Source organism: Chrysochloris asiatica, unplaced genomic scaffold (assembly GCF_000296735.1).
Source record: "Chrysochloris asiatica unplaced genomic scaffold, ChrAsi1.0 scaffold00219, whole genome shotgun sequence".
Taxonomy (NCBI): Eukaryota; Metazoa; Chordata; class Mammalia; order Afrosoricida; family Chrysochloridae; genus Chrysochloris; species Chrysochloris asiatica.
In genome coordinates this window covers 2,591,788-2,613,543 of record NW_006408737.1, presented here as the reverse complement: position 1 = coordinate 2,613,543, position 21,756 = coordinate 2,591,788, and the positions used below count along the sequence as shown (strand labels likewise).

Here is a 21,756-nt window from a genome sequence, read left to right as displayed (position 1 = left end):
AAGTCAAGGGTAAAAAAAAGTTTCTCTATATAATTTCTCTTTAAATTCCTTTCTGTCTTAAGACTGCAACCTTTTTGCCAGCAGTCTATTCTAAAAGCAATGACATTTTCCCCAGCCAGGGCAGCCAACATACTGAAACAAATAAAGGCAAAAAGAGAGATTCATCAGCACGGACTCCTCTTGTATTCACCCGGCTGCCTCGCATCCCCTCCTTGGAAATCAAACAGTTCAACTAGTACCTTAGCAAATTTATAGTTTCTCCCTTCTGGATTAAAAAGTTTTGAAACCCGATATTAAAAGTTGAAAGACAAGGACATCCTAAAAATAGTATTATATTCTTCAGCAAATGTCTGCAATTTATATTTTCACCTGTATTAGCTTACATCATCCTTGTACCAGTCCTGGGAGACCATAAGTCAATCACCCTAATTTAAAGAAGAGAAAAACTAATAATCAGTGAGAAAGAGCAGAGAGGAAACAAATCCAGATCTGACTGTAAGGGTAGAACTTTCTTTTACATCACATCTGTCTTCCTCTGTGTATTTTTCTCTCATAACACACACACACGATCACCATCTCTTTCAACTCTGAGCAACAAAAAGTTGCCAAAAGAAATGGATGGAGCATCTATCTATTCAGGTGCTTGCTTCAGCACCAGCCCACACATTACAACTCCATGTGAGACCTGTGTGCTTATCAAACAGCCCACGACTTTGAGCAACTGGCCTCTTGGGTCTATGGAATGGGAATCTCCAAGAGTAATCAGAGCAGCAAATCAGAACTCAGATGTTTTTATGATTCCAGAAGTTTCTATTGTGCTCACTAATAAGCAGAAATGCCACAAATACTATGCTTAATTTTTCCATAGCTTTTTTTTTTATCCAAACCAGGACCCTTTTGAAAACATAAAGGGATGCCATTAACAATTATATCAGGATAACAGGGACTGTCCCATCACCCTAACCACAGCATTCATCATCCCATTCCATAAATTTCTACTTGGGGTATGGGAAGCAAAGTATGTATCTTTTTATCTTTGTATCCTTGGCACAGTACTGAGAATACAAAAGGTGCTCAATAAACAGACAGTAAATGAAAGAATGAACATATAACTTTGCCCAATCTCCCACTGCAAATCAGTAGCAGAGCCAACCTGACCTGATAGCCTCACCTCCAGCCTTGCAGCCTTCCCTCTTTCCACCAGCCCACGCTGGCTCTGTGCCTAATGCAGCCTCAGCAAATGTATGGGTGGCACTCACATGCTTCTCCCGCTCCAACTCTGTGCTGAACCTGGCCTGTAGTTCCACTTGAGTCTGAAGGCGTTTCTTTTCTTCTTCCGCTGCACGGGATGCTGCTTCTTCCAGTTTCTACCCAATCAAAAACCCATCCCCAGGAAAGCAGGCAGTATTACAATGGAAGTGCATTTGAAGAGAGATGCCACATTTACACATATGGGAAAAGCCAGCATTCTTAACATTCAATAAGTTAGAATAAAACTTTTAGATCCATTGGAATTCTATTCCAACAATTTCCCCTTGTCAACATATAAAGTAAATTAGGTAAATGAATGATTACTGATAACAACAACATTTTGCAAAGAAAAAATCTGTACAGTCAGTGAGTTAAATTCACTGCAAAATGCATTCATGAGGGTTTAAGATGTACGAGGGGGCTTCAGCAAGTTTGTTGAAAATGGCATTTTTCCATGAACTTTTTGAAGCCTTCTCATGTTTTCTGGACTCCTTCTGTACAATCTTGTCATATATATATTATTCCTTAAAAATTTATCAGAAGCATGAAGAGCCCTGCAGACACTTTCCCCAGTGAAACAACTATGTTGTTAAGTGTTGTGGAATCCGTTCTGACACATACAACCCTGTAAATAGGGTTTTCAAGGAGCGGCTAGTGAGTTTGAACCGCTGACCTTGTGGTCCAGTGCTTATCCTACAGCACCAGGACTCCAAAACAACCATAGCCAGTGAAAATTATTTTAAAAGATAATAAATCTCTGGAAATATTCCTAAAGCCATACAGCAAATAGAAAATAACCATTAACTCAACAAAAATCTACTAAATCTTAATTAAGTAAAAAGTTTGTAGTATTTGAGCCAAAATGTGATCCCCACCCACTACCATCATGCAGTACAAGGGCACTTCAGAAAACCTGTGGAAAAAATGAAATTGAAAGATAATGGAATTTTTCCATGAACTTTCTGAAGCCCCTTCATATCTCTGACACCAAATAGTAAATGCAAAACCCACAATTCTACTGTAATACTCTTCAAGGTACTCATGAATGAAGACAGAAACTAAGGAAGAGAGAATTTATAAAAAGCAACAGGTCACCAAAAATGGACTTGATATCCTCAGAGGAATTAATTTTTCCATCTTTTTCTGACAAAATTAAACTGTGTCATTATTCTTACGTCTTTCCAGTCAGTGAAGTGTGAAATGTGTTTGTTGCCCTGCAACCCTAACACTGTCAGGCCTGCCAACTGCAATAACCTAGTCTTTTTTTTTTTTTCCAAGGCTATAAATAATTTATTAAATAAATGATTTTGAATAAAACATTTTTAAATACTTAAGCACTTATTTACGAAACAAATGAAACAAGTTATTTTCTACTATTAGAATGGAAAATAAAGAAACAACAACACATCTAAAATGTAGTCTGTGAAGAATAGTTTCTTTAACATATGGCTTATAAGAATATGTAACTTATTTGATAACATTTAAACAGAAATGCATCAAAATGTTAAAGACTTCTTATAATTTTGCATCAGTTTAGAAAACTTCTGAATGCAAGCAACTATTTATTCACAAAGAAACTGATCACAATATTCTTTATAATGTTGTTGTTGTTGTTAAGTACCGTGGAAAGAGTTCCGACTCATAGTGACCCTACACAGGGTTCCCGGGGCTGCAAATAAATGTTTATGGGAGCAGAAAGCCTCATCTTTCTCCCGCGGAACAGCTGGTAGTTTTGAATTGCCGACCTTAAGGTTAGCAGCCTGATTCATAACCAGTACACTACCAGAGCTCCTTGTTCTTTATAATTGTTGTTGTTAGGTGCCATCGAGTCCGTACCGATGGATAGCAACCGTTTGCACAGTAGAACAAAACACTCCCGGATACTGGGCTAACCTCACTATAGTTGCCATGCTTAAGTCCATCGATGCTGCCACTTGAACAATCCATCTCGTTGAGGGTTAATAACCTAGTCTTGATAGAGGAGTCCTGGTGTGGTGCTGCAAGATATTTATTACACTGAACCACAAGGTCAGCAGTTCAAACTCACCAGCCGGTCCTCGGAAACCCTATATAATGGTCACTATGAGTCGGAACCAACTTGACAGCACTTAACAACAAGTCTTGGCAGAAAGGTATCCTGGTAGTGTAGTGGATTACAAGGTGGGCTGCTTAACCAAAAGGCCAGCAGTTTGAATCTACCAGTCACTCCACCAGAGAAAGATGTGGTTTTCTGCTCCAGTGAAGATTTACAGCTTTGGAAACCCCATATAGTACCGATTATGACTCACTCGGTACTGACTCAGTAGCACATAACCAACACCAACACCAGTCCTGGTAGAGCCAAAGTTCATAAAAGTCACTGAAGCAGCTGCAATGAAATGGAAAGCCTCTCCTTCCCTCCCTCCATCGCTCTGCCCTGTGTCCCCCAGCCTGGGGGCGCAGACCGACCTTCCTCACAGTCTCCAGCTCCTGCTGCTTGTTTTCGTTGGCAGCCTGGAGTTCCTTCATCTGTCGCTCCAACTCCTCCTGCTCAGCCAGCAGTTTCTTCCGGAGTTCTTTCCGACGCTGGCGGGCTTCTTTGTGTGGTGGGGGGCTGCCAAGCTTCAACAGATGAATAGTAGAATGAATGGCTACAAAAGGTATCGGAGAAAAGGGGAAAGTATGCTTCAGTATAAAGTGTGAATAGCACAGTGGGGAAAAAAAAAAAACAGGCACAGTCAGAAGACCTGGTGTGGATTTGGATTTTGCCACCGAGGGGTCAACAGTCACACAAACCACCTGCAGCATCAGTTTCCTCATTTCTAAAATGAGAAGTCATCTGTAAACTCCCTTCCAGCTCCAAAACTCCATATCTGTGTATATCTATAGTTAAGTAGATACTTGGTTTGGGAACTTATGATTAATACCTTGAACTCCTATATATGTACTTCTCAAAAAGTCAAAGAATGAGGCACAGTGAAGGCTAAGATGAAAAGTTTCTGATACTTGTTTTGCTATCTGCTCTGTTTACTCTGCTCCTCATCTGTGCCTTATGGAAGTCTCCCAGCATCTCCCTTTCTGCAGTGATAATAGTGGCTACCATTTATTGAATAGTTAGCATGTTGTTGTTGTTTTTAAGTGCCGTCGAGTCGGTTCTGACTCATAGTGACCCTATATAGGGTTTCTAAGGGGCAACTGTTGAGTTTGAACTGCTGACCTTGTGGCTCAAACCAATCTTGCAATCTATACAGCCTTAATATGCATTACCTAGGTGTCCTGGTGTAGTGTTATAGGGTTAGCACTGGACTACTAACCACAAGTCAAGAAATCAAACGATGTATTGCCTTAGGCAAATCTGCTGCACATGACCTTTTTAAAGTGTTGAAGAGCAAAGATGTCAGCTTGAGGACTACGGTGCACCTGACACAAGCCACGGTAATTTCAATAATCTCATATGCATGTGAAAGCTGGACAATGAATAAGGAAGATCGTAGAAGAATTGATGCTTTTGAGTTATGCTGTTGGAGGAGAATATTGAAAGTGCCATGGGCTGCCAAAAGAACCAACAGATCTGTGTTGGAAGAAGCACAGCCCGAGTACTCCTTAGAGGCCAGGATGGACAAACTTCGTCTCTCATACTTCAGACATATTGTCAGAAGGGACCAGTTTCTGGAGAAGGATATCATGTTTGGTAAGGTGGAGGGTCAGAGAAAAAGAGGAAGACCCCCAATGAGATGGGTTGGCAAAGTGGCAGCATCAATGGACTGAAGTGTGGCAACAATAGTGAGGTTGGCCCAGGATCGGGCAGTGTTTCGTTCTATTGTGAATAGGGTCACTATGAGTCGGTACCAACTCGATGGTACCTAACAACAACACTAACCACAAGGTTCAAACCCACCAGCCATTCCTCAGGAACCCTGTACAGGGTAGTTATGAGTCAGAACCAGATCAAGGACTCTTACCAACAACAATGCACTATCTAATTTTTATGTGAAATCTGATTTTTTCCCTATTTGTTGTAATCATTTAAATTTAACTTTTGAACAGCTAATGCTTTTACATTATTAAAAATAAGATACCATGAAAGGACATATGGGGAAAATCTCCCTCTTATTTCTATCCTTCAAACACTGAGTTCCCCCCCTTCCCGTTAGCAACTACGCTAACAGTTTCTTTTGTACATCTTTCCTAAATTATTTTCAGCATCTACAAATAAATATGTTTATAGGTCCTCACCTTCTTTTGACACAAGTAGTAGCATAACATACTCTTCTGGCTTTTTGCTTTTTTTTTTAATTAATTTATCTCAGAGGGCTTTCCATACCAAAACATAAAGAATGACAGCGTTATTTTTATTAATGCACAGTAATCCACTGTATGTTATTGTTGTTGTTAAGTACCACGGAGTCGGTTCCAACTCATAGTGGCCCTGCACAAGGTTTCCGAGGCTGTAAATCTTTACAGGAGCAGAATGCCTCATCTTTCTCCCGTGGAACCGCTGATAGTTTCGAACTGCTGACCTTGAGGTTGGCAGCCCGACTTGTAACCACTACACTACCAGAATCCACTGTATAGCTATCCCATAATTCATTCAACCATTTCCCAATTAATGGATGTTTAGTTTACTCACTAGCCTTTCTATCACAAACACAGCTGCAACCGTTCATTCGAAAAATGTGCAAGTGTATCTGTCATTATCAATGTTGAATCTTCACACCAACTCTGAGAGGGAGGTGCTATTATTATCACCGTTTACAGAGAGGTAAACACCTACAGAATTAGTAATTCAACACAAGTGACCCAGGAAAGTGGACTCAAGCCCAGGTATACTTTCCTCAAACTCTTAAACCACTACAAAAAAATTATCACAAATTTCAACAAACACAATTTTGCCTATGTCCAAGAGTATAATATTCAGAATCCCTATTCATGATTCAAAATCAAAAACAAAAAACTCTCATATATAGTGTTTCATTCTTTGTAAATCTGGAATAATATAATACTGTGGTTTGAAAGTTATTTATTAAATAGCTTATAATCTTAAAAATAATTATTTGAAACTAGTAATATGTGGTGGAAGTAGTGGATCTTAAAAACGACTTAATATATTTAAAACACAATGCACACTTCCTCTTCTGCTTTGCATGTTACCAAAAATTCAAGATGACCACTTTAAAATTCTTCATAGTTCTCAAAGGGGAAATTCCATACTCTAATATTTTTTTGAAATTTTGCATTCTTTAAATAGTAAGAGTGAAAAACCTAAAATTTCCAGTTTATAATTTACCACCAAGTTCATTACTAAGATGATATTGATAAAAGTTTATCTTAGTTTGCTTTTCCTTCAATTCCTATGTCATACACAGAATTTCTTATAAACAACGAGGAGAAAATGCCTTAGCCTCTTTACTGAGATTCAAAGACGGCAAGTCAGAGCTTTCAAATTAAATCATGGGAAAGAATACAAATTACCTTACCTCGAATCCATTCCTGTTTCTTCTTCTTATCTGAGGCACTGATTTCAAAGGTCTTATCAATACATTTTATGATAAAAAGGCATTTCTTTCCATCTTTGTCAGGCAAGGACTAAAGCAGAAAGCAAAATCAGTGATCTAAAACTTAAGCTTTAAGTATTTATACAAATCTGGCCAAAACACAATGTCAATGAAAAATAGCAATAAATGCATACCATTGATCTATAAAAAAATTGCCCTAATTGATATTATTCATGACCCCAACTGCTCTATTATGTCTGGACTGAGAGAATGCTAAAGATCTTAAGGAGACACCGTGCTTTGGGCTTTTCTGAGCTCACCCATTCTTGTACCTGAGTATGTCCCACATAATTGTTCCAAAAGGCTTTTAGCCAGGGTGACCCCCACATCTGCCTGAAGTGGCTCTCCTCTCATTGCACCTGGGCTGGTGTTGCTAGCGAGCTGTGGTTCTGTCATATATCCTTATGGGTAGACTGATGTGGTATATGGTAAGTCTCGTGAGACTCCATGATTTGTCAGCTTAAGCAGCTGAATGGTAGGCACTGCACACCCATGTCTACACCACTCCATTCATCAAAATACATTAAAGTGAGATCCTAGATATTGAAAATAAATGTTCTCTGACAGAAGCAATCAGAGTGACAGTTCATATAAAAGGGAAAAACTCAAAAATGTATGATGATCCTGATGACTTCACTTCTTCACAGAATTAGTAACTATAAATAAAGTTTCCTGAAAGTCACCCAAAGGATTCAGAGCTAATACTCTTATATTCTTCTGTTTCATTTATTGTCTGCAAAATGTTTCAGATTTTCTAGTATATTCATCATTTCAAACATTGTCTTCATAAACAGTTGGTTTTCTAAGAGCGCATTTCTTTTTTTATGATTCAAATTTCTTTAATAAACTATCCATTAAATATATAAATAATTGAGGTTCAATTCCTATACTTGTTCATGAGTAAAATGCAGGATACAAAGTCACACTGGAGTCCTGGAGTGGCCCTGTAGGATAAGTACTAGACTGAAAGGTCGGTTTGAACCACAAGGTTGGCAGTTCAAACTTACCAATCACTCCTCAGAAATCATATATTGGGTCACTATGAGTTGGAATCGACTCGATGGCACTTACCAACAACAAAGCCACACTAGAAAAAAATTCTGCCAGCTATCTTTAATTTTGTTTCAGAAACATAGCTACTGCATGTCTGTATTACTTTGGAACGGTATCTGTATGCCTATATTGTTTTGAAAATGTAAAATTTGGGAATTATTTTAAGAATCTAGGATCTGGAAAAAGGAGTTCTGGTGGTACAAGTAGTTAAATGCTAGCTGCTAACCAAAAGATCAGCAGTTCGAATCCACCAGCCCCACCACACCACTCTGTCCTACAGGGTCACTCTGAAACAGACTCAATATTCCAGCAACAGTATGAGTATCTAGAAGAGGGTATGGAGTTCTATAAGTGTGGTGCTGTAAGACATGCACTGAATCACAAGGTCTGTTTGAACTGCCAAGTCAGTGGTTCAAATCTACCAGTCACTCCTCAGAAACCCTATATAGGGTCACTATGAGCTGGAGCCAACTGAACAGCTCTAATCAACAACAAAGAGGGAAGAAGAGAAACTACTGAAGAAGCAGCAGGGGGCAGACTGGGTAAGCCATGCAAAACAGGAACAGACTTACCTCTACACAGCAATTTTCATCCAACATAATATCTCCTTTCTTATCTTTCAGATCCTCACCCACGTAGTAAGAGATTATGTTGGGTTTCAGCACAAACCAGCGCTCAGTCCAATTTTTCCGTTTATGACCTTTTTTCATCATGTAACCCTATAAAAGATTAAATCTGCTATAAATGCTTATCTTTTTATTTATCTATAAGATAGTCATGTCTATGTTATAATCTGGTACATAATCCTGAATATTTCTTTTATGGACTATGGACCTTTTGAGAATCTATGAAGGTCAAGATTGTTTAAGAAAACTGAAATTTGTTAACATTAAATTCACAAGTGCTTATCACCTATGGTAAAACTACATTGTTGTTGCTGTTGTTCAATGCCATCGAGTCAGTTCTGACTCATGACATCCCTGTATAGGGTTTCCAAGCAGCAGCTGGTGTGTCTGAATCACCAGCTCACCTACCTTGTGTTTAGCAGTCCAGTGCTTATCCTATAGCGCCACACCATATCATTAAATTTATTGATATTAACTTAGCTATTAGTTTCATTTGATTACTATACACTGAACTCTAATCACATTAATTGCTTAGTTTCCTAATCACTGGACATTTAGCAAAAATTATCTATACTGCAATCCATCTGCAGTCATATTTTATGCCACCCTAATAGGTCTAGAGGAGTCCTGGTGTGGCACTGTGGGCTAATGGGTCAGACTGCAAAGTTGTTTGAACTGCAAGGTCGGCAGTTCAAGCTCACCAGCTGCTCCTTGGAAACCCTATACAGGGTCACTATGAGTCGGAATTAACTCGATGGCATTTAACAACAACAATAGGTCTAGAAGTCCTATTAAAATAGAGACAATGTCTCTTACCACTTTTTAGAACTAGAAACCTATACAGATTAAGCCTCAATAAATGTCTACTGATGCCTTCTATTTACGCAAAAAGTGCAAAGACAACAATATCATCTACTGAGCAGAGAAAGGAATTCCAAATTGGAGTTATTATTCCATATAATAATACACAAAGTTTGAAACACCCACAAAAAATTCTATTATAAATTCTATTTCACAAATGTTAAGCTTCCCATATATATAAGAGACACAATGCTAGAGGAGAAACCAAAGACAGCATTTAATGACTACATACTAGCAACCTTGTATAAAGGTGTCTTTTGTTTTTTTTTTTAAATAAAAGCCATATGTAATAATAATGTACAAAGTCAAATAATAGAGAAAGGTATAAAGTGAAAGTAAAATACACTAAAATCCCACAATGCAGAGGCGACCAGCTATGCTTTTGGTGAGTATCCTCCCAGACAGTTGGACACACATGATATGAAAAGGAATACAAGATACCTGCTGTTTAGCAAGCTGCTTTGATCACTGAACAATAACATTATGGAATCTTTCCAGATCAATGACTATGGATATAAACATGACTTGAAAGTACTCTAAAAAGTTGGGAAACGTGATATTTAAATCGTTTTTCCAAGATAGTACTCCAGAGGCAGAGCAAGATGGTGGACTACACAGAAAGGCTACTTTCCAAAGATTTGGAAAATCAAATGAAACAAAGGCAGATGATAGCCCTAGAATTCTGAGATAAAAGAAAGACAAGTGCATTGAATGCTTACTATGAGAGAGAGCTGAGCAGAAGTGGTAAAAAAAAAAAAAAAAAGTGACCACTAAGCTGTGGCGTCTGACTTGGACCTGACACAGCCATCTTGAGCGTTTGTGAGTGGTTTGAAAGACAAGAAAACATACTTATATTGCAGAATCCTTCCCGTGGCCATGGAAAAAAAGATGTGATTTTTTTTCTTGTTCCCCCACACTCCACTGGTGAATGGAAGCAAAGCCAGCTTCCACCCATGTATACTTCCAGAGAAGCCCTCACTCTCCCAGTGGTCAGAGCTGCATGGAGGTGAGTGCCATGGTTGTGAACCCCACTGAAGGAAGGAGAACTATCCACAATAACTCCACTCATGCAGGTCCTGCTCCAAATCTGCAGTCAGTCCTGGCCAGCCATGGATTAGCTCTCACTAGGAGAAGCAGCTGAACGGATGCATAAAATAGAAAAAAAGAAAGAAAGAAAAGAGACTGGTGATCTATGTGGGCCAGCCAGGTGCGGAACGCCCAACTTGACCTTTCCTGGGTGGCTGTGAAGGCAAAATGCCAGTTGGTGGCACAGAGGCATACCACTTATTGTTGGAGAAAAAGTGGTTTTTTTCTTCATTATTTTCCTTTTTTTAATGGAAATTAGTTTACTGGTTTGTTTTTCTTCTCTCTTGTGTGTTTTTTTTTCCTTCTTGCCTTACCTGACAGGACACACCAACTGTGTCCCCACAGCCCAGTTTACCATCCCATCAATATGCTGGATCAATGACAATACCCAGCATCAGCTAAATCCACCTTGAACTAACTGCCTGAAGAGCGAACACAGAATAGTCCACAAGCTCATCTCCTGATCACATCCACCAGGAGCCAGTTGGTGAGTGCCAAAGAACACACCAACATATAACCATCAATTTAATACAAATACAATACCACCACAATGCCTCAAAAAGCAGCAGACAATTTCTGTTCACACAAAGAAACAAGACAGAGTAGAGCAAACAAATGACCCAAGAGACAGAGCTAGAAAATGTTTTTGAGGAAAAAGAAGAACTAGAACCACCTGAAAAAAAAACTCAGGAGAATGAGATTTAGAAACCTCCAAATGACTGACAGAAAAGCCAAGGAAAACATGAAACAATTCAGAAGATCATTACAGGAACAATAAAACAAAATAAATAAAAGATTGGAGATAATAGAGAACGTACAAAGAGAAATTCAGAAGATTTAAACTAGGATATCAGAAATGGACAATACATTGAAAGAGCAAAGGAACAGATATGAATCAATGGAAGCCTGAATTAGTGAGCTTAAAGATAAACCTCTCAATACTAGTAAGCTAGACTAAGAACAATCAGAAAAAATAATGAAAAAATCTTAAGAAAGCCTAAGATTTTTGTGGGACAACATAAAGAGGAATAATTTATGGGTGAGCAGAATTCTAGAAAAAGGAGAGACAAAGAAAAGCACAGAAGTCAAAGAACTGCTGGAAGAAAATTTCCCTAAAATCATGAAAGATGAGAAGATAAGCATTCAAGAACCTGAACGAACTGCAAACAAGATAGGCCCCAAAAGAAAATCACCAAGACATATCAAAATCAAACTCTCCAAAATCCAAAACAAGGCAAGAATCCTGAGAGCAGGATTCTTTGAGGAAAATGAAATGTTGTCTACAAAGGAAAACCAGTAAGCTTAAGCTCTGCTTTTTCAGCAGAAACCAGGTAGGCAAGAAGGCAATGGGGAGACATATACAAATGTCAATTTTTTTCTGAAAGAAAAAAAATGACAACCAAGAATCATATATCCAGCAAAACTGTCCTTCAAATACAACTGTGAAATTAGAATATTTCCAAATAAACAGAAATGAAAGGATTTTGTAAAAACCAGGCTAACCATATAAAAATATCAAAGGAAGTCCTTTGGACTGAGAATCAACAACAGTAGACAACAACCAGAAATTGACATACATAGCAACACCACCCAAAATTCAATCCAGACTAAAACAAAACTACAAGACTGAAAATAGGGAATCAGAGATATCAATTTATAATGAAGACAACTACAAAGCAAAAAGAGGGAAAAGGATAGTGACAGAACTTCCAAATGACAAGGAAGTCAAGTAAATTTCAACATAAATCAGAATGTTTTAAACTAGAGAAGAAATGAATAAATTACAGGTTGTTGTTGTTGTTAAGTGTTGTCAAGTCAGTTCTGACCCATAGCAACTGTGTACAGGGAGTCCGAGGAGCAGTTAGGGAGCTTGACCCACCAACCTCAAAGAAATGTAATACACCTTCACATCAAGTCAAGAAAACAAAAATCTATGAAGATTTTGTAAACATTAAAACATGAGAAATTGGCAAGAAAATGTACACACAAAAAAATGAACTCAGCACAGGAAAATATGTGGAACAAAGAAACCAACAGCATCACAAAAAACACACAGTAAAATGACTGCAGTCAATTCACACCTGTTGATAATTACACCAAACTTTAATGGAATAAATGCACCACTCAAGAGACAGAGAATAACAGGATGTGTAAGAAAACAGGATCCTTCAATTTGTTGTCCACATGAAATACACCTTACACACAAAGACACAGATTTAAAATTAAAGAACGGAAAAAATATATCAAGCTAATAGCAATCAAAAATGGGCAGGAGTGGCACTATCTTAATTTCTGATAAATGAGACAATAAGGTAAAACCCAGCATAAGAAACTAAGAAGGAAATTAACTCATGATTAAAGGGTCAGTTGAACAAAAGGACACAATCATAATAAATGTCTATGCTCCTAAAAATCAAGAGAACAAACAAGATGGCAGATCAGGTAGACGTGCAGTGAGGAGCTTCATCAGCAACAACACAGAATATCGGACCAAGCAGGCTCAAGGGATGGCCCCAGAACTCGGAACCACATATAAAAGAATATTTAGAAGGTTTTAAGGCTTACAGCCAGTGGAATTTGCAGCAAAAGCAAGAAATCCAGTGCTTTCTAATCCAAGGTGCTCAGCTGCTCCCTGAGCGGCCATCTTGAGTGAGACCAAAGCAGGGAAGGATCAGAGCAGCCACAGACACCTGACAGACCACAGAGATAAAAGTGTGGACATTCTTTTTATAACATCTGTTTATTGGTCTCTCACAGTCTGCGCACCTCCATTCTGGTAACTAGAGGGGGTGCCTGAGCGAGTGGACACTCCACTCACACCCCCAGAGGGATCTATTATGCATGTGCACAGATCTCCTCAAACTTTAAAGGGACAGTTTCCACTTAAAACCAAATAGCAGCGCAAAACAGCCACAGCTGGCCCTGCACTGTTTATCACTAGGAAAAAGGCCTGAACAGGGGATGTGGAGCAGGACAGGCAGACTAAAAAGGAAACAGGCTGATAATTAAATCCTGAGTTATGTCATAATGACCAGTAGTGGCATCTTGAAATTTTTCAGGAAGAGTGAAAAGGGAAGCCCATCTCCTAATCACATCTACCTGGAGGCAATCAGAAAGCATAAAAAATACTAAAACACACACACACATCCAAGTTTTAAGGCCACAGCTAATCACCAAATATGCCCAAAAAACAGAAACCAATGACCATATCAGCACATGACCAGAAACAAGATAAAGTGACTGAGACAAATGAGCTGGAGGTAGACCTACACTCCACACTGGAAGGAGGGCAGGCTTTAGAAATGCCTGAGAAGGAATTCAGAAAAATGATTATAAAATGTATCAAAACACTTACAATGGAGTTGAGAAAAATAAGGAGGAAGTCAGGATAGTGCTACAGGAACAATTAAATAAGATAGATACAGCATTGGAAACAATTCAAAACCTACAGAAAGAGATCCAAAACTTACAGAAAGAAATGGACAATACACTGAAAGGGAAAGGAGTAGAACTAAAGAGATGGAAGCCAGAACTAGTGAGCTGGAAGATAAATCTCTCAATACCACTAAGAGAGAAGAGCAAACAGCAAAAAGGATAAAAAAAATCTGAAGAAGGTCTAACATTCATGTTGGACAACATGAAGAGGAATAACTTAAAAATTACTGACATTCCAGAACAGGAAGAATTACGTAAATCCACAGAAGAAATAGTTGAAGAATTTCTGGAAGAAAATTTTACTAACATCCTGAAAAGTGAGAAGATAAGCATCCAAACAGCTCATCAAACCCCAGGAAGGGTAGGCTCCAAAAGAAAAACACCAAGACATACAATAATCAAGCTCTCCAAAATCAAAGATAAGGGCAGAATACTGAAGGCAGCTAGGGAAAAGAGAAGTGTAACATACAAAAGTAAGCAAATCAGACTAAGCTCAGATTTCTCAACAGAAACCATGCAGGCAAGAAGGCAATGGGGAAATATATATAAAACCCTGAAAGAAAAAAAACTGCCGACCAAGAATCCTCTATCCAGCAAAGCTGTCAATCAAATACAATGATGTAATCAAAACATTCCAGGATAAATAGGAGCTAAGGGATTATGCCAAAGCCAACCCTGCAATGGAAAATATCCTAAAAGGAGTTCTATGGACAGAGAACCAACAAGAACAGACAACAACTAGAGATTTACATATGTGGCAGCATCACCCAGAACTCCATCGACAAATGGAAGAGTAGAGAACAAAATAAAACTATAAAACAAATTCAAAGGATCTGGGAGGTCAGTCTATGATCAAAACAATTACAATGTGAAAGAAGATAAACACAGAGAACAAAGCTCCAGGTGGTAAGAAGGTCAGATAGATTACAGAATAAAATAGACTGTCTTAAATGGAGTGAAGAATTTATGGAATATATGGAAGCCACAACAGTAGGGTGGGGGTTTAGTTCAGGTGTTGGGGAAGGCAATACAAGAAGGGGGAGGAGATGGAAGAACAAGATAGATAGGGGAACACTGAGACAGGTTTGCATGACCCAAGTGGGACAGAGGTAAATAGTGATGCATGCTCAACCTTGGAACAACAGGGCTCTGGGATACAGGGATCTAGGCAGAGTTTGAAGAGGGGAAATAATACTAATATACTTGACTGTCTTATGAATATTGGTTTCCTTTGCCTACTATTGTAAAATAGACACTCGAGTGGGATAGAAAGGGATGTTGGGAAACATGATTAGAGAAAACTTGTAAGCCCATCTTCAGCCTATAACTGACAGGAATACCTAAAAGGGGTTCTAGAACTTGTCCAGTGAAATAGGACTCGTACAAAGCCTTTACAGAGTATAGGACCTTAGATGGAATCCTGAGTCCCATCCAGAACCTTATGTGGTGGGACATTCCCACTAGCAACGACAAGCAGACCATCCTGGAACAGCTAGAGTGACATAAGATACATCTTCAAAGAAAGGTCATCAGGAAAAACCCAAACCAAAAATGTCAGAATGACTGGCTACTACAAGAATAAGCAAGCTGTTCTTTGGGAAGCTATCAAAGAAAGCAATCAAGTTCTTTCAGGACAGACTCCCCTCTAAGACTGAAACTCAAAGGGAACACATGAACAGGCATATAAGCTTGCTGGCAAGCATGTTGGTCTACTTGTGAACGGGAGACGAGGAAAGGCAGCAATGAAGAAATGGGCTGAGTTCAACCACAGTCCATTGACTCCCGTTGACCTGGAGATGAGAGAGACAAGAGGAAGGGCTGGTTGGAACAAAGTGTGGTGAGACCTGGGGACACTTGATCCCATGGACAAGGACATAGCCACAGAGGGCTAGAGCTGAAAGTGAAGCATCCAGCTGATATGATGTGAGGGGAGATGCACAAGGACACCCAAACTTGCAGATAGTACCCATTTGACCTAGCCTGGATGGCTTTATAATCAGAACTCGACTAGAGGAAGATTACAAAACAAAACAAAAAAAAAATTTTTTTTTTAATAAAGGAAACAAGTATAAATTGCTACAATTTGATGAACCTGACCTATACTCATGGAGGTAGTAACTCTAAATACGAACAGAGAGGGAAGGATTCTTCACATCAAGTACCAATGTTATCCCCTCTGTACACAGAGTAGATAGGGATGGGCAACTTAGACATTGGCTACATAAACTGAGGGGGCAATAAAGGCACGAAGTGACTGGTTTACAAGGTTTCAAGAGGGAGTTTAGTTTAAGAGTGGGGGGGTGGGAATAAAGTGTCTCCACTGAATAGTTTTCATCTTGTCTGGATGGGTCTGGTGAAAAGAGATGGGGATAAGATTCGTATGATTCAATAGTGAATAACTGTTATTATGACTAACTGCAACTGTCACTACTGTAAAGGTAGAAGTTTTGTAACAAAAACAGGGGAGTGGTTAATCTTACAATCCAGAAACAGAGGACCCTAGGAACATCAAGGGACAAGCAGAACATCAAGCGCACAAGCAGAATGCAGGACCTTATCCAGAGAAGCAACAACGCCAGACATAGAGGCAAAGATGGAGACATGGAGAAAATGAGCAGCTGAGGGCTCTATATCCATGGGAAGAGAGGGACCAAGAGCCGGTGGTTAGGAGATAGACTTTCAGAATGTGCCCTTTGGAGATGTAAATTATTATATATGCTTAAGTGGTTTTGTTTTATATTAAATAGCTAAAGCAAATAGAGAGAAATACTGTTAACTGGTGGTACATGGAGGGGATTATAATCGTAATGAAACAAGGTGTATGATTTGTTGAATGTAAAACTGATGATCTGCCTTGTAAACTTTCACACAATCCACAATAAAAACCTTAAAAAAAAAATGTCTATGCTCCAAATGAAAAAGCCTCAAAATATATCAATCAAAATAGGAGTCAGAATTCTTAATTAAAATTCAAAATTACAGTAGTAATTCTAATTCTCAAAAACAAAGCTTAATACAAGACTGGGAAATAGGAAACTTTATTCCCACTCTAAATCTATGTAGCATCGTGATTACGAAACGGGCTGCTAACCTCAGGGTCAGCAGTTTGAAACTACCGGCTGCTCCATGGGAGAAAGATGAGAATTTCTGCTCCCGTAAAGATTTACAGACTCAGAAAGCCTGTACAGGGTAGCTATGAGTTGGAATCGACTCCATGGCACATAACCACCAAATCTATGTAAGATCATAAGTGACTTACCTTTGCAATATAAATCTTACTTTATATTTCAAGGATTTCAGATTCCAAAGACAAAGAAAAATATAGTATTATAGCATATTTACCTGTTTCAACACATCTAATATAAGCTCATTAAAGACTTCATTAATTGCCATAGACACCGTCTGCCGATCCATGCCTTTGCTGAAGTGTCCATTTCCAATCAGTTCAATAAGTTCCCACACAGAGAGCCCATCTTTATTGTTATCAAAGTTGATTTTAAAATGCTCAAATTGTTCTTGCTGCCAACCTCCTCCCATAGCTTCTGTGAGTTTCTTCAGCAGGTATTCAATCTATAGAAAGAAAAAAAATTTATTATTTCCTAGTTTAAACGGAATAACTTTTCTAACAGGAATGTATCAATGGTGCTTACACTAATATGCCAATTCAGGAAAAGTTATTTTCAATAAAATTTCTTTTATAGCCCAAAGTATTTATCGCCAAAGAATCCTAGTACCGGGGGAATAAAGGAATGGGGGACATTCCATTGGGTTTACATTAGCCTAGAGTAAGCAACGTAATAAAAAATTGATAACCTTCCAGTAATACAGGATATATTGGTATACAAAGATAAAACAAGGTCCACACACACCACCATACATGAACTAATCTGATTTGATACATGGCTCCATTGTACAGATATTTTAATATATTATTATACTGACATTAGAGTCCTGGTATGGCGCTATGGGTTAATGCACTAGACTGCAGTCAGTTTGAACCAAAAGGTCAGCAATTCAAGCTCACCAGCTACTCTTCGGAAACACTATACAGGGTCACTGTAGAGTCAGAACCAACTTGATGGCACTTAACAACAACATACTGATATTAGTGAACTAACATACAAGCATCTCAAATTAGTATGTACCTCTGGTAGCGTAGTGGTTACGAATCGGGCTGCGAACCTTAAGGTCAGCGGTTCGAAACTACCAGCCCCTCCGCGCGAGAAAGATGAGGCTTTCTACTCCCGTAAAGATTTATACCCTTGGAAACCCTGTACAGGGTCGCTATGGGTCGGAACCGACTCAACGGCACTTAACAACAACAACATATCCCCAATTTACAAATTTTCCGTGTTATTTTAAATTCACACCCTCCCATTAGAACACTAACAATGTTGTAAATGACGGTTGAATTTCTACCTGGGCTGGAAAAGCTTACTAAATCCTGAAACAGCATACGTTTGTATAGCAAAATAGACAACGTTGCCACTGAAATAGCACCAGTTAAGTGAAACAGTGAGACAGTAACACTGAATGAAAAACTCATCTTTTCTCTTCTGAAAAGCCTGTGTGTCCTACAGTGCTCTTGACCTCAAACTGTCCAAAAAGGAACTGTCCATTGCTACCTTTCAAATGGCTTCTTCCCAATCCCTCGATCAACGATTTCCATTTGGAGCACCACCTTCACAAATTTACCCATGCCAGGATCCCTGTTCTTCACCACTCTTTCACATAAAACAAGTCACAAGATCAGAGTTTTTCAAACAGTGGGTTATGATTCACTCTGAGATCAACTTACCAAGTAGTACTCAATATGTTTCCCCTAAATTGTATTTATTTTGTTGTTGTTGAGAATATACACAGCAAAACATAAACCAATTCAGTAGCTTCTCTACATGTACCGTTCGGTGACACTGATGACATCCTTGGAGCTGTACAACCATTCCCAGTCTACTTTTCTGAGTTGTTCCTCCTCCATTAACATACACTCACTGTCGCCAAGGTTCCTATCTAATCTTTCAAGTTGCCGTTGTCAATTTAACCCCCTGATAATTCTCATAAGAGCATACTCCTCAAGGGAGACTTTTTAACTAGTTAAATTAAAGTACTGTTCTGTTTAAATAAAGCTCTGGTAACGTAGTGGTTACAAATCAGGCTGCAAACCTCATGGTCAGCAGTTCGAAATTACCAGCTGTCCCAAGGGAGAAAGATGAGGCTTTCTGCTCCCGTAAAGATTTACAGCCTCGGAAACCCTGTACTGGGTCACCATGAGATGGAAACGACTCACACAAAGACCACCACCACCACTGTTCAGTTTTAAGATAAGTCCAGGGGCTATTTTTGGTTTAAAGAGAATCTCAGGGCAATAGTTTCAGCGTTTCATCCAACATCCATACATAGCTCCAGGAAGTTTGGAGTCCACAAGAATTTGAAATTCTGTTGTATCCCACCCCACGCCCCCCCTTTTTAAAATCAGGATTCTCCTATGGAATCATCTATTAAAATATTTAGTAATGTTAGCCAGGCACCATGCAGTTCTTCTGGTCTTACAGCAAAGGAAGCACTGCATGGAGGCAATCTGCCACATGTTCCATATTCTCCTTCTAGTCCAGACTCTCCTTCTTCCTCTATTGTTCCGGGTAAATAGAGACTAATTGTTGTGCCTTGAATGGCCTCTTGTAAACTTTTAAAAACCCTGGCACTAGTCAATGAACTAGGAGGTAGTAGAACAGAAGCACTAAACATGGTATTAGTCCAATCAGCTATGTTGCCCCAGTTAATTGAAATGACCCTAAACCTCTAAATCAAGGAACCAAATCTTTTGAGGTATTTGGTTATACACAAGCAGCCTCAGCAACTACTCTTTTTTATTATTGTTGTTGTTGTTATAAATACAAGGAGCTTCAAAAAGTTCATGGAAGAATGGGATCGGTCTTGAAGCCCCCTCGTATATGACATAACTTTTGCCAATTCAGTTTTTTATAAGAGTTCAGCTCATTGACAGCAATCACAGTACTAGACTGTGCCACCCTATTCATCCTTGGATCAGTGTGATTTCTCCATCACCCTTCACCCAGTCTCTTTTATGGCCTTTCTCCTGTTCCTAGTAACCACTAATCAACTTTGGTCTTGTCTAAATGGTCTTGTCTAAGTGAGGTCATATAATATTTGCCTATTTGTAATTGATTTATTTTGCCTAGCACGTCTTCAAGTTCCATCCATACTGTAGCCTGTATCAAAGATTTCATTTCTCCTGCTAGCTGAATAGCATTCCATTGTATGTATGTACTACATTTTTTTAATCCATTCATCTGTTGATGGAAATTTAGATTGTTTTCACCTTTTACTACAGTGAATACTGCTTCAATGACACTGGTGTACAAGTCTCTATTTGAGTCTCTGCTTCTAGTCTTTTGGATATACAAATAGAAATAGTATTGCTAGGTCATACGGTATTTCAAATAAGGATCCTGGTAGTGTTGAGGGTTATGCATTGGGCTGCTAACCACAAGGTCAGCAGTTCAAATCCACTGTCACTCCTCGGGAAAAAGATAAGGTTTCTGCTCCCATAAAGATTTACAGTCTCGGAAACCCTAGATAGGGTTGCTATGAGTTGGAACCAACTCCACAGCAGACAGCCACAACCAACATGCTATTTCTATTCTTAGGTTTTTGAGGATCCTACACTGTTTTCCACAATGGCTGTACCATTTTGTGTTTCACCAGCAATAAATAATGTTCCAATTTCCCCACTTTGTTTTTTAAATCTTACTCATCCTAATTCACTGCCATTAAGTTTATTTGACTCATAGTGACCCTGTATAGGGTTCCTGAAGCTGTAAACCATTATGAGAACAGAAAGCCTACACTTTCTCCTACAGGGTGACTGAGGAGTTTGAACTACTAACCTTGCAATCAGAAGTCCAGTGCTTACCTTACAGTGCCACCAGGACTCCTTTAGCCATCCTAGTGGGAGAGACATAAAGACTCATCGTGTGCTGCTGTAGGATAAGCAGTGGAACTCTTATAGTGCTTCCAAGGAGCAGCTGATGGATTTGAACCACCAAACTTGTGCTTAGCAGTTTAGGGTTTATCCAACAGTGCCACACCAAGATTCCTGTGTTTAATACTTTGTTATAAAAAGTGTCTCTGGGAAAATAAGACACTGATGGAGAAAGGACCATCCATCACAACAATGAGATGCCAAGTAATTCAAGAATGGTTTGCCATTGCATTTCCTCAGAAGGTTGAAAATAGAAATACCTTATGACCCAGTAATTCCTCTACTTGGTATTTACCCACAAGAAAAACGAGCCATAACATGAGAAGATATATGCACACCAATGTTTATAGCAACAGAAGATATATGCACACCAATGTTTATAGCAGCACTATTTACAATAGCAAAAAGATGGAGACAGCCAAAGTGCCCATCAACTGAAAAATGGATAAACAAATTGTGGTACACACACACAATGGATATTATGCTACCTTGAAGAACAACAAGGAAGCTGCAAGCCATCGCATAACACGGATGAACCTTGAGAACATCATACTGAGTGAAATTAGTCAGTCACAAAAAGAGAAATACTGCTTGGGACCACTACTACTGTAAAAGACTAAGGGAAAGAACCCAGACTAAAGGGGGGTGGGGGGTTTTCTCTGTTGATTATTGAGATGTTGGGGGTGGATGAGGGGAGGGAAGGGAAGGTGGAGCACAGGGCAGGGATTAGACACAGGATAGTTTGGGTGATAGGGAGGGGGCAATATATAAGTAGGGAGAGGGGAATGGAAGAACAAAGCAGATGGGAGAACAATTAGACAGGTCTCAATGGGCTAAGTGAGACAGAAGTAAATAATGATATATGCACAACTTGAGAACAACAGAGTTCTGGGACACAGAGATTGAG

At 39.0% G+C, this 21,756-nt stretch overlaps 1 protein-coding gene across 2 annotated transcripts in view; it reads right to left on the bottom strand.

Moving 5' to 3' along the window:
- The window catches only part of SWAP70 (SWAP switching B-cell complex 70kDa subunit), a 126,415-nt gene that overhangs the window by 8,903 nt on the left and 95,756 nt on the right, over nucleotides 1–21,756 (bottom strand). For both annotated transcript variants that reach the window (XM_006873001.1, XM_006873000.1), the window contains 5 exons: nucleotides 17,189–17,416; nucleotides 8,411–8,557; nucleotides 6,708–6,816; nucleotides 3,700–3,881; nucleotides 1,260–1,367 (listed from right to left, as the gene is read on the bottom strand). In XM_006873001.1, the coding sequence (XP_006873063.1) occupies nucleotides 1,260–1,367; nucleotides 3,700–3,881; nucleotides 6,708–6,816; nucleotides 8,411–8,557; nucleotides 17,189–17,416 (774 nt within the window). The remainder of the gene's footprint in view (nucleotides 1–1,259; nucleotides 1,368–3,699; nucleotides 3,882–6,707; nucleotides 6,817–8,410; nucleotides 8,558–17,188; nucleotides 17,417–21,756) is intronic.